At 36.5% G+C, this 13,590-nt stretch overlaps 1 protein-coding gene across 6 annotated transcripts in view; it reads right to left on the bottom strand.

Annotated features, from left to right (window-relative positions):
* The window catches only part of LOC120530412 (cadherin-18), a 1,801,315-nt gene that overhangs the window by 58,813 nt on the left and 1,728,912 nt on the right, over positions 1-13,590 (bottom strand). For all 6 annotated transcript variants that reach the window (XM_039754902.1, XM_039754900.1, XM_039754901.1 and 3 more), the window contains one exon: positions 5,553-5,804. In XM_039754902.1, coding sequence (XP_039610836.1) covers positions 5,553-5,804 — 252 coding nt within the window. The remainder of the gene's footprint in view (positions 1-5,552; positions 5,805-13,590) is intronic.

A 13,590-nucleotide genomic window follows, 5' to 3' on the forward strand; every position in this document is an offset into this window, starting at 1 on the left:
AGTAAACACAAAATGCAGTTTTTAAATGATGGTTTTAATTATTTAGGGAGAAAAAAAATCCAAATCTACATGGCCCTGTGTGAAAAAGTAATTGCCCCCTGAACCTTATAACTGGTTGGGCCACCCTTAGCAGCAATAACTGCAATCAAGCATTTGCGATAACTTGCAATGAGTCTTTTACAGCTCTGGAGGAATTTTGGCCCACTCATTTTGCAGAATTGTTGTAATTCAGCTTTATTTGAGGGTTTTCTAGCATGAACTGCCTTTTTAAGGTCATGCCATAGCATCTCAATTGGATTCAGGTCAGGACTTTGACTAGGCCACTCCAAAGTCTTCATTTTGTTTTCTTCAACCATTCAGAGGTGGATTTGCTGGTGTGTTTTGGGTCATTGTCCTGTTGCAGCACCCAAGATCGCTTCAGCTTGAGTTGTCGAACAGATGGCCGGACATTCTCCCTCAGGATTTTTTGGTAGACCTTAGAATTCATGGTTCCATCTATCACAGCAAGCCTTCCAGGTCCTGAAGCAGCAAAACAACCCCAGACCATCACACTACCACCACCATATTTTACTGTTGGTATGATGTTCTTTTTCTGAAATGCTGTGTTCCTTTTACGCCAGATGTAACGGACATTTGCCTTCCAAAAAGTTCAACTTTTGTCTCACCAGTCCACAAGGTATTTTTCCAAAAGTCTTGGCAATCATTGAGATGTTTCTTAGCAAAATTGAGACGAGCCCTAATGTTCTTTTTGCTTAACAGTGGTTTGCGTCTTGGAAATCTGCCATGCAGGCCGTTTTTGCCCAGTCTCTTTCTTATGGTGGAGTCGTGAACACTGACCTTAATTGAGGCAAGTGAGGCCTGCAGTTCTTTAGACGTTGTCCTGGGGTCTTTTGTGACCTCTCGGATGAGTCGTCTCTGCGCTCTTGGGGTCATTTTGGTCGGCCGCCCACTCCTGGGAAGGTTCACCACTGTTCCATGTTTTTGCCATTTGTGGATAATGGCTCTCACTGTGGTTCGCTGGAGTCCCAAAGCTTTAGAAATGGCTTTATAACCTTTACCAGACTGATAGATCTCAATTACTTCTGTTCTCATTTGTTCCTGAATTTCTTTGGATCTTGGCATGATGTCTAGCTTTTGAGGTGCTTTTGGTCTACTTCTCTGTGTCAGGCAGCTCCTATTTAAGTGATTTCTTGATTGAAACAGGTGTGGCAGTAATCAGGCCTGGGGTGGCCAAGGAAATTGAACTCAGGTGTGATACACCACAGTTAGGTTATTTTTAACAAGGGGCAATTACTTTTCACACAGGGCCATGTAGGTTTGGATTTTTTCTCCCTAAATAATAAAACCATCATTTAAAAACTGCATTTTGTGTTTACTTGTGTTATATTTGACTAATGGTTAAATGTGTTTGATGATCAGAAACATTTTGTGTGACAAACATGCAAAAGAATAAGAAATCAGGAAGGGGCAAATAGTTTTTCACACCACTGTATATATATATATATATATATATATATAGTATAAACAACCATTTTCCAACCCGCTGAATCCAAACACAGGGTCACGGGGGTCTGCTGGAGCCAATCCCAGCCAACACAGGGCACAAGGCAGGAGCCAATCCCGGGCAGGGTGCCAACCCACCGCAGTATATATACAGTATATATATATAAAATTACATTCTTAAGGATAACATAATCAAAACAATAAAATGCTGAAAGCTTGATATCTCTTCTTGCACTGAGCTCTTTATGTTTTTTATGCAGCATTAATGTTGTCTCAGAATACTTTATTGTGATGCACAGAAGAGGAAACCACAAGCGCCAAGTGTCTAAGCTGTTTTGAAGTAAAGTTGTGAAGTCTAATTTATATTAGTCCACAGTACTTGAAAGCCTTGTCTTGTTTGTCATTTTCTCTCATTGAACTAATATGTGATCATGCCTTGTATGCATTGTAAGACATCTAATAAACACAGAATAAGCCTTGTCAAGCTGACACAGGCTTCATTCTATATGCTAGAGGGTTCCTGGAATGTTAAGTAAAAGGAATAATTCCTTTTCCTTCACTTGCTGTTTCTAGGTAACCTTTTGGATACAAATGTCCTTTTGTCAAATCATTTTCCAAATACTGACTTAAAACATTTAAAAGCAAGTTGTGAATTGGTGACACAGATATGGTGAAAAGGGTGAAAGGCCTCCAAAAAGACCCTCAAACCAGACCAGAACCTTATCTGGGCAGTCTAGTGACAGACCTTACCCCACACAGCCTGGCCACAAGCTTAATACTGTAGGCAGGCCTTAACCTGCACAGGGCTTAAAATGGGTGATACGAATTTAAACTTTAAAACATGCTTTGAATATACAAAATGCACAAAAATGCAGTTCAAGGTAAAGGGTGCAGCCTTTAGCTTGAGAAATGAGGCAAGCAATCTTTATAAATAAATTACAAAAAAGGAAGCACATAAATAAGACTAACAGGAAAAAAGGCCAAAATGAGACAAAAACAGGTTCTCTGCAAAAGCCACCCAAGCCTAAAAAGTTCAATCCCTTATCCAGTACTCAGAATACAAAGGCAAAGCAACAGCGTCCACTATTACCAGGAACTCAAGACATGTACTTTGCTATGATAATTTGTTCCACCTGCATATAAAGGTGAGTGCAGACCCAGCAGCAGTGACATCAGAGTGACCCTGGCTTTTCAGGTACCCCCACAAAACACAAAGAATATAAGAAAATGCAAAATATATAAATACACCATGCAGGAATCCCATTGTTTGGAGTATTCCTTTTCCTTTGTTTTATTCAGGTTACTGTAATAAATAGTGCACTTAGGTTAGCTTCAGTACTAAGATTGTGGAGCACAACACCAAACCCATATGGTAGGGTGTGCCTTCATCCTAACCAGTGTTGACTGATTCACTTTCTTACATAGCTAATGGACTTGCTTTTCTTGTTTCCCTGACTATAAGGGTATAAAGGAAAGGTAATAGGAAATAGAGATTGTGAAGCAAAAATGAAAAAACAACTCAGAGCTTAACAATTTACATAAGTAATGCTGAGGAATTTTAATTGTAATTCATGTGATGGTTGACATGCATTTTTCTTAGTTTGGGGAAATAATTATGAAGAAATAGTTTCTTGTCTTTTCCCCATTTTCTTTGTTAAGGTTGCAGTAGGTATATGACTAACTAGACAGACCAGAACACATTACACCAAGCATCATTCTGCTAGCAGTTTTGAGATATTCCCGAGATCTTAGATGCAAGCCAATCTCCCTTTATAGTTTTCTGAATTTTCCTTTCAGTAAGTTATGCATGGTATCTTTTTGTGAAAGGTGGATATGGGGCACCCTGAATATCTGCACAGCCCATCTTAGCTAAATTTAGAACACCAGCAGTTTGCTACCAAAATACTGATGTCCTTGCTGCGCTAAGGAAATGGAGTACCTGCCCACCAAATCAGAAGAGAGCAAGTAACTCTTTACCAGTAGAGGATGAAGTTTGTTAATTTTTAACATGATTACATTACACTTAGCTGTATACTGCTGAAATGTATGCTGGAGATCACAGTCTAAAAATGGCCAGAAGACAACATCACCTGCAAACAGCAGAACACAATCTTCAAATTACAAAAATGTCATCTTCCATGGCTCCATCAGATTGTTCCCACACATGATCCCTTCACAGAGCCTGATGGTGGTTTTTATTAGCAACTAACTGGTGGACAGGCAACAGAGACCCATAAAGCAGCAGTCCCCAACCATTGGGCTGTGGATCGGTATTGGGCAATGGATCATTTGGTACTGGACCTCACAGAAAAAAAATGTTTCTTTCTATTTTATTTCCATTTTATTGATTATGACTCTGCAGTGTGTTTTATTTTGAAAAATCAGCTGATCATCTCTGTAGAACTGTGGCTATTTTCTGTTGTTTATGTACCTTGACAGCCACTGTAGTTAACACTAGAATCCCTGAAGCCTATGAAAATTTTTGTAATGTCGCACCAGCTTAATTTTATTAGCACCTTCTCATCACTGGGTTAACTGTGCACTGATAGCGCCTTTGTTTTGCAAATGTGTCAATCGGCCATGGGCAGGCAGCCTGCTATCCCATCTCACACTGAGGCAGCTGAAGTCCGACACAAAATACTCACAGCTGAAGTCTGCTTATCTGGGAGTGAGGTGTTTGGAATTGTATAAGAAAATAATATATCGTTATTTGAGAGAGAACAGAGTTTTTGGGAAATATATATAAAAACTGAAAGCTGTGCTATCATATTCTGTATGTGTTGATGCTGTTTTTTCCAAATGAATTACTGCATACAATAAAAACATATCCTGGAAATGTTTGTTAACATCACTAGAGAAGTAGTGTGGCATAGTGGTTAAGGGCGTGGGCTTCCAAGGCTGAGGTTATGGGTTCAAATTCCATTACTGTCTCTGTGTGACCATGAGCAAGTCACTTCATCTGCTTGTGCCCTAATTTGAAAAACAGAAGAAATGTAACTAAAGTATCTATCTATCTATCTATCTATCTATCTATCTATCTATCTATCTATCTATCTATCTATCTATCTATCTATCTATCTATCTATCTATCTATCTATCTATCTATACCTCTAAAGTGTTCTATGTCACCTTGGAAAAAGGCATCAGTCAAGTAATAATAATAAAACAATTTGTAATACATTTTCTGTAGGTGCCTTTACCCCATTGTGCTATAATCATATGAAAGATCATCACATCTAGGTGCCACATTCAATTATGTTTTATGATACTAAATCAATTAATTCAGATATACTTCAAACACTAAGTAAGTGGTTCCAATTATGATTTAATAGTAATGAACATTATCATCATCATCAATTATTATCATCACTGGTTTAATAGCCATTCTCCAGGTTTACCAAGGTTAGGTGGTTGCCCAGCCCCCAAATCATTTCCTCCACTCTCCACAGCCCAAGGCATCCTATGAGATGACACTCATTCTTTTCATATTATCAGCTAGCACCTTCAACTATGCCCTCTTTGGCCTCCCTCTTGGCTTCATTCTCTCCACCTATTTTTTGATGTACTTCATCACCTAGTCACTTCAAATGCCCAAACCACCTTAGTCTGTTTCTCCTCAGCACAATACTTATCCCAACCACACCAGGTCTTTCTTTTATATTGTCATTCACTGTTCTCTCACTTTGCTACACTTCACACATCCATCTGATCATTCTCATTTGAGTTCTTCTTCTCACACTTCCACAGAGTATACTACTCCTTATACAGCTTTCATAAACTTTACCCTTCAATGCCAGACTCCTTTGTAAGTCAGAATAAATCTATATACTGTATATACTGTACTTTTTAGTATATGCAATATATCTAACATAATCAGAAAGAATTATCATTTTAGATTAAAATATTATGAAAAGAAATCATATTTTTAAACTGTCCTGGAATGCATGTTTGGATATTGCATATCTTTAGTCTCAGATATAATGATACATCTTTAATATTACACACTTTGTTTTCTATTCCACAAAAATTGTAAAGTTCCGAACACTTACCAAGTAAGATGACAATGCAAAGAAGAATTGCAATAAGAGCCCCTGTGCTTAACCCTGCAGAAGAGAGGAATGGTTCAGCATGGCAAGTTCTCACTTTCCCATCTCTTTCACAGGCACACACCCGCAGAGTGAGAGTACTAGTTCTTGTAAGAGAAGGGCTCCCGCCATCGGATACCACAATTGGTAGATGATAAACTTCTTGGACTGTCCTACTGAATCTCCTTCTTTTTGCCAAAATGCTGACTGTATAATCTATAGAATAATAAAAAAAAAACATTTATATAAATTTCAGGAAAAGTACAGTGCTGTTTGCAAGCATGATCACACTAAATTTTAGTTATCTCTCACTTTATACAAAGTACAATGTAACAAGCAGTTTTAAATGAACCTTACATGAGTAAGACAGCTCAGAAAGAAATTTATAAACAGCTAGGTACAGTATGTAGTTTTTTTTCCTGTAAATAGAAGAACTATCAGTGAAATAACAATAAGATATTCAATGAGTTGCTTTCTCACTTATCAGATGAAAAGCAAATGCATATTAGTTTATCCAATTTTGACCTCATCAGTGCAAATATTAGCTATAATACAATATAGACATGTGGGTAATAAGTATGCCATTCATTTTTTAGATCAAATATTTCTATTACAGGATAGAGACAATCCTGAAATCCTTAAGAGTCAGGCAGGAAACAGCCATGGATGAGACACAATTCTACTGCAGGGTCAACCCATACTCAGTTCTACACTCACTGATATGACTATTTCGGCAAAATATTTAACATAACACGCACAGGTTTACCATGTGGAAGAAACCTAAGACAGTACCTAAGAGAACAGCAACACAAATACAGAGACGGAAGTCAGACTAGGAATCAGATCAAGATATCTGGAGATATAAGGCAAAAAAATGATCGAGTGAACCACTCTGCCACTCCAAAGTTAAAAATATTAAAATGAGTCATGTGAATAACATATATTAAGAATAATTTATTCCTCAGCAATATTAGACATGTTTTCTTTATAAGATAAGCTGTATGAATCAAAAATTGCTAGTAAAAATAGAATGTAAGATATGAACATTATCATTTTATCCCTTTATTTTTATTTTATTATGTTTTTCACAATTATTATGGATTTCAGTAAAGGAATGCACAAATGGAACAAAAGTGTCAACAGCTGCTTTCAATAATGTTTGAAGATGGATTGGGCAATGAAATGCTTCTAAAATCTCTGTAGAATGCTGAATTTACTCAAAAGATAACAAAATTAAGGTGGGTCAAATGTATGTACATGTGATATTTTCAGAGATATTGTGTTTATAACTTTGTCAGTGCCTATGATGTTTATATTTTTAGAGTTTTCAGAGGTACAAAACCAACAGCATCCTTATTCATCATTACCATCACCGTCATCACTGTTTTAACATCCACTTTCTGGGTTTATACAGATTTGGCAGTTGCTCACCAAATCTTTTCACTCCATTCCTTGGGGTAAGATACATTTCTTTCATGTCATCCTCTACCACCTTCAAACTGTTTTCTTTGGCTTTCCTCTGAGTTGCATCTGCTCCGCCTTCATCTGAGTGTACTCTTCACTCAAATAACCTCTGCATTTTGATCCACATGTCTAAACCATGTTATTCACCTTTTTTCAGCATAACACCTATCATCTCTGCACAAGTCTTTCCCTTAACTCAAACTCTTTGCGTCACTCTGCAACACTCCACACATCCCCCTGATTATTCTCATATCTGTTCTTTCTAGCAGTGCTTTGAGTTTAGCCTTCATTAACCATGTCTTACTAACACAGAACATACAACTCCTTAAGCAGCTTTCATAAATGATTCGCTTGTGTGCCACAGCAGATCTTTTAAAAATCAAAATCCGGGACAGCAACCAAATTTCTTCCATGCACTCTTCTTGCAGTCAATGCTGTGCCAGTACCTCCTTCTGTACTTAACATGCCACCTATCAGCAGGACATTCCTTATTACCCACAAATATCTCTATTTCCTATGTCTAAATGTACTATTACAACATCAGAAAATTAAAATAAGAATACAAAAATGAACTTAATGTATGGTTAAATCAAAAGGCTGGACTGCTGTGTCTTGCTTCATATCTCTAAAACATACAATATTTATAAAATTTGTGGGAGTTTCAATAAGGTGTTAATTAAAACAAATACAAAATTACACAGACATGTCCCACATACCAGTTCACAACAAATATATTAACTTTTTAATAACACAGTTATCTCCTGAAATAATAAAACTTTGCATAAATGTAAACACACAGGATGTGGAATAGTGGGTCCACGGATAAGCATCATGGGGTCTGTGAATAAATAATAAAATGGCCAGCTCTATCTCAATGGGTGTGCATTGGTGGAGTGACTAAGAGAGAGCACACCTGTGCGTGAGGGTGTGGTCTGTGTTGATTGCTCCACTGGCTTTCTGTGGTTCACGACTGAGGTGCTGTGCCCATGGAGGCATGTAAGAGAGAGCCGGTGTAAGAAAGGGAATTCAAAAACGGATGAATGATTCAAAAAGAGAGAACCATTAAAGAAAAGAGAAGGAATGGAAATGAGGGTTAAGACAGGAGAGAAGGCAGGAATGTGGGAGAGCTGGTGAGAGAAAGAGTGCGAAGGAGAGAAGACAGACACCTGGGAGGACAGCGCCTTGGGAAGGATGAGGCCAACATTCTTGGCAGTTGTAGTGGATCACTCCAGCCGAGCAACTCAGTTGCTGAAGTGATGTGATGTTTGCTCCCGTGTAAGTTCAGGGAAGGCAAAAGGAGTTGGGGGAGCCTTGACCCAGTGCCCTGCTGGAGCCACAGGCTGCTTCACTGAGCCAAGTTTTGGAGAGATGAGGTTCAGTGTGGCACCCTACTGGAAGCCATGAAACAGTAGGGACCTGAACCTTGAGAAGATGGTTGACTCTGCCTGTTGGTTGGTTGTCTCCTCAACTGCAAGACCCTGTGATTTAAGGGTTACACCGGGGAATGTGTTTTAAAGGATAGTTTCCAGTCTTATAAAACCTAATTTTAATTAACTATTTATTGACTTGTTTTTAACCTCCACTGAATGTTTCATTTTTATTGGAGTATTTATTAATTGCACATTTGGAGCACTGCACTTTAATTTGGACACTGTTTGGTTTTGATTGTTTTAATAAAAGCACTAATGACCTACCCCTTGTCTGGATGCATTTGTCCTCATTTGCCTGGCTCATCCTTGGTTCCATCATCAACAATGGCGGATTCGAGAAGCTCTCAGACAGAACAGGAGCATGAAGCTAACCCGCACCGTCACACAGGATTAATACTAAAACTCGGGTGCTAATTTCCAAACACAGGACAAGTGTTCTTAAAATTAGATTTATGTCACTAATACCCTCAAGAAAGTAGACAATAGTGTGATTTGGGGAGCCTTTTGTTATATGCTAACATTAAACAATGCTAACTTCTGACACATGAAAACATCTGATATTAATATACACTGTACATAAAATAGTAAAACGGTACACTATTTACAATCTGAAACAATAATTTCAGAAAGTGTTTGCAATGTGTTGTTCATAATGGTTGGTAACAGTCAAATAATGTGTAGTGTGGCAGGAAAGAGGAACTTAAAAGGTAACAACAGGACATTTTGCTAACTAACTCATATAACTGGATAAAAAGTAAATAATTGACAAAGATCATTCAACGTCTTAATAGCCAAACTTGTCTGACTGGTTTATCTTATAAAAAAAGATTTCCTCAAAGTCTTTAAAATTATTATGTCCAGTACCTGCAGATCAGAGAAATTGTTAATGAAAAATAAAATAACATGCATATTGTGTATTATTGTGCAGAGAGTTATCTGCACAAAATGTTTGAATTTTTGGATGGATACTGCCCGGGTCTTGCAGGAGAGCTAAGGGAAGTTAGGAGACTTTTTATGTGACAAATATTTTTTGGTAGAATTCATGAGCATGGCTACAAGGGTTAGGATTAAGGGGTGGCATAAACAGTCTTAACTGTAAGCTTTAAAAAAGTATTTCTTCAAACAAAGAGCAACAGACATAACAAAAATATTTTATTCAGTATGCATTAGAAATAAGTATGAAAAGGAGACAGGACTGTTCCTTGCGGTGTTCTAGTGTTGCTTACATCTGTATCAGAAGTACAGTCCTTGAGCCCAACAGATAGTCCAATATCCAAGACACAATTTTAAGTTTTTTCAAATTATTTAGAAGAGTTCACGGGTGGTATTCATTTCATCACTCATTTCTAATGCATACTGAATAGAATATTTGTGTTAACATATTTACTAACTTTTTAATTTACAGCTATATTTTTAATTATTTTTCTTAATGATTTAGGCATCACCTCTACATACTGATGCAGTGTATTTCTCAGGTAGCGTTGCTAAAAATTTGTGGGGCTGTTAATGAGCAGTCATTTTTTCCAGCACTTTAAAATCATTTTATTACATTTCTATTTTCATATTTATTACAATACCTAACAGAATATTATCATGTGACCACGCTTATTTTTAACTTTACCTGTTTGTTGTCTGGTGCAAATCTTGTAATTGATATTTAACCCACTTCTGATTGTCCAAATGACTTGAAATTTTGCACACTTACTCACTTTCAATGACAATACATGAATCAGCTTCACTAATTGATCAATTAATCCATGTTAATTAAGAAATGAATTTTTCATATGAAGAATAGTTCAAGATTTCACCAATAGATGGCACTAGTAACGGATAGAAATATTAAAGGAAATGTTCAAATATTGATTACAAAAATTACAAAATTATACTAAAACAAACCCAAGACTAAAAAGTTGAAAATAATATATATATAAATACTTTTTAAAAACCATGCTTACAGTATTTATTTAGTTATTATTTATTACATATTTATATTTCTACTAAATGTTTTTTTATATTTATAAAGGTATGTATTGTTATTGTGCCTTTATATTTTACATATTATAAAAGGAAATTATGGTAAAAAGATGATATATAAATATGCAAAATGTACAAAAAATGCAAGAATTTTAAACATGGACTGTAAAAAATTACATACAGTACCCAAATTATATTATAGATCAGCCTATTTGTTTAAATCTATCAGCAAGTCATGTGGAATAATTTGCTGCATAAGCTATTATGTAAGGTACCATGTGACAGTATACCTTATGGAAGGTGGTCTATTTTTTAAAGGTAGGTTAGTTAAAAATGCATAATTTGCTATTTAATACATTTCATTTTTCATTTAACCTACATGAAAATTCAATATGTTTTGTTTTGAAATATGTCAGACAATTGCATGAACATTTTACAGAAAATCTACACATTTTATTATCTCAATACTCCACATTGTGGACATAAAAAATGTTTGAATATTATGCTAAAACACAGCGATTTTCCACATAAGTGCATCAAATTAAAAAAAAAAAGTTGTACCACCCTGAACAGATTCCATCCTGATATAGATTTGTCATAAAAATGTGTGTACAATGTGCTCAGTTTCATTTGCTATGTAAAGTAAACCATTTTAAAGTAGTGAATTCATTTTTCAGCTGACTTTGGAGCAAAAATTGTTGTTGAACTCTCCTTGTGTAACAATATTATTTTGTTACATTCTATATTTTCAGAATGTTTTCCTTCATAGTTTTTTGTGCTTTTTTAATATTACCATTTTAAACTCTAGCTATTTTCAAAGAACACTTTACTGAACACATGAAAATAAAAATAAGCCTGTAAGCATTAAATTACCTTTTATTTTGTCATACAGTGTACTATTTTGTTATACTCGAATCGGAAGATGAAGTGTTTAATTCTTCTAGTCCTTTTTTGTTGAAGTTGAAATTCTGTTTGTATTCTCTGTTTGTGTTGCATCAGTTTGGAAGCAGGTATTTGCTGATTTGCAGCTAGCATTTCATACCAGAATATTATGTAACATACTGGTTTGTTGCATGGGTGAGCTAACAGCAGATACTGGATGGCATCCATTTGACTCTATCTCTTTAGCTCACTCACATCAAGGAGTTTGTTCCTAATTCCTCCTTGGATATCAAACTAGACCCAGATGGTGGCAAGCCCCTTTGATGTGGGCCACTGTGACCACAGGAAGGGCAATGTTTAAAGGTCTGAATTATACAGGTGCTGACTTTTGGCATGTGGGCAGGCACATTAGATATCCAGCCACAGGCTCTGCTCCTTTCTTTGCCCTCTTGAAATTTGTCCCATAAAAACTGTTTAGTCATGCATATAAACAGTATATATAAAAAATACTTTTTAAAAACCACATTTATATTAAGTTAAAAAATGTACTAAACAGTAAAAAATAAGTCTCTCATATACCAAATAAAAGGTGGGCACATTTGCTAAGATTTTAAGAAGTGTTTTTTGAATGCTGATTGATGAAAAGCGCCCACGCTTTTATTTTATGAGTGATGTATGAGAGACTTATTTTTTACTTTTTAGTACACTATTTAACTTAATATACAGTAACTTAATAACCTAAATAACTTGTTAGAGAGTTTACAATAGGGTATCATATAGTTTTAAGCACTTTCCTTTTTCCGTCTGGAGTTTTTTTGTATTTACTGTCCTCCCTGGCCATCAGACCTTACTTTTATTCTATGATAATTAGTGTTCTCTAATTTTAATTATTTATTTTGTCTTTTTTCTCTTTCTTCATTACGTAAAACACTTTGAGCTACACCCCCAATTCCAATGAAGTTGGGACGTTATGTAAAACGTAAATAAAAACAGAATACAATGATTTGCAAATCCTTTTCAACCTATATTCAATTGAATACACTACAAAGACAAGATATCTAATGTTCAAACTGATAAACTTTATTGTTGTTTTGCAAATCTTCACTCATTTTGAATTTGATGCCTGTAACACATTCCAAAAAAGCTGGGACAGGGGCAAGTTTACCACTGTGTTATATCACCTTTCCTTTTAACAACACTCAAAAAGCGTTTGGGAACTGAGGACACTAATTGCTGAAGCTGTGTAGGTGGATTTCTTTCCCATTTTTGCTTGATGTACAACTTCAGTTGCTCAACAGTTCGAGGTCTCCGGAACTTCATAATGTGACACACATTTTCAATGGTAGACAGGTCTGGACTGCAGGCACGCCAGTTTAGTACCCGCACTCTTTTACTACAAAGCCACGCTGTTGTAACACATACAGAATGTGGCTTTGCATTGTCCTGCTGAAATAAGCAGGGACGTCCCTGAAAAAGACGTTGCTTGGATGGCAGCATACAGTATGTTGCTCCAAAACCTGTATGTACCTTTCAGCATTAATGGTGCCTTCACAGATGTGCAAGTTACCAATGCCATGGGCACTAACACACCCCCATACCATCACTGATGCTGGCTTTTGAACTTTGCGCTGATAACAAACTGGATAGTCCTTTTCCTCTTTGGCCCGGAGGACATGACGTCCATGATTTCCAAAAACAATTTGAAATGTGGACTCGTCAGACCACAGCACACTTTTCCACTTTGCGTCAGTCCATCTCAGATGAGCACGGGCCCAGAGAAGGCGTTTCTGGGTGTTGTTGATATATGGCTTTCTCTTTGCATGGTAAGAGTTAACTTGCACTTGTAGATGTAGCGACGAACAATGTTAACTGACAATGGTTTTCTGAAGTATTCCTGAGACCACGTAGTAATATCCTTTACAGAATGATGTTGGTTTTTAATGCAGTGCTGTCTGAGGGATCGAAGGTCACGGACATCCAGTGTTGGTGTTCGGCCTTGCCACTTACGTGCAGAGATTTCTCCAGATTCTCTGAATCTTTTGATGATATTATGGAGAGTAGATGATGAAATCCCTAGATTCCTTGCAAATTTATGTTGAGAACCGTTCTTAAACTGCTGGACTATTTGCCCACGCAGTTGTTCACAAAGTGGTGAACCTCGCCCCATCCTTGCTTGTGAACGACTGAGCCTTTTGGGTATGATACTTTTATACTCAATCATGACAAACACCTGTTTCCAATTAACCTGTTAA

This window comes from Polypterus senegalus, chromosome 5 (assembly GCF_016835505.1).
Source record: "Polypterus senegalus isolate Bchr_013 chromosome 5, ASM1683550v1, whole genome shotgun sequence".
Lineage (NCBI taxonomy): Eukaryota > Metazoa > Chordata > Cladistia > Polypteriformes > Polypteridae > Polypterus > Polypterus senegalus.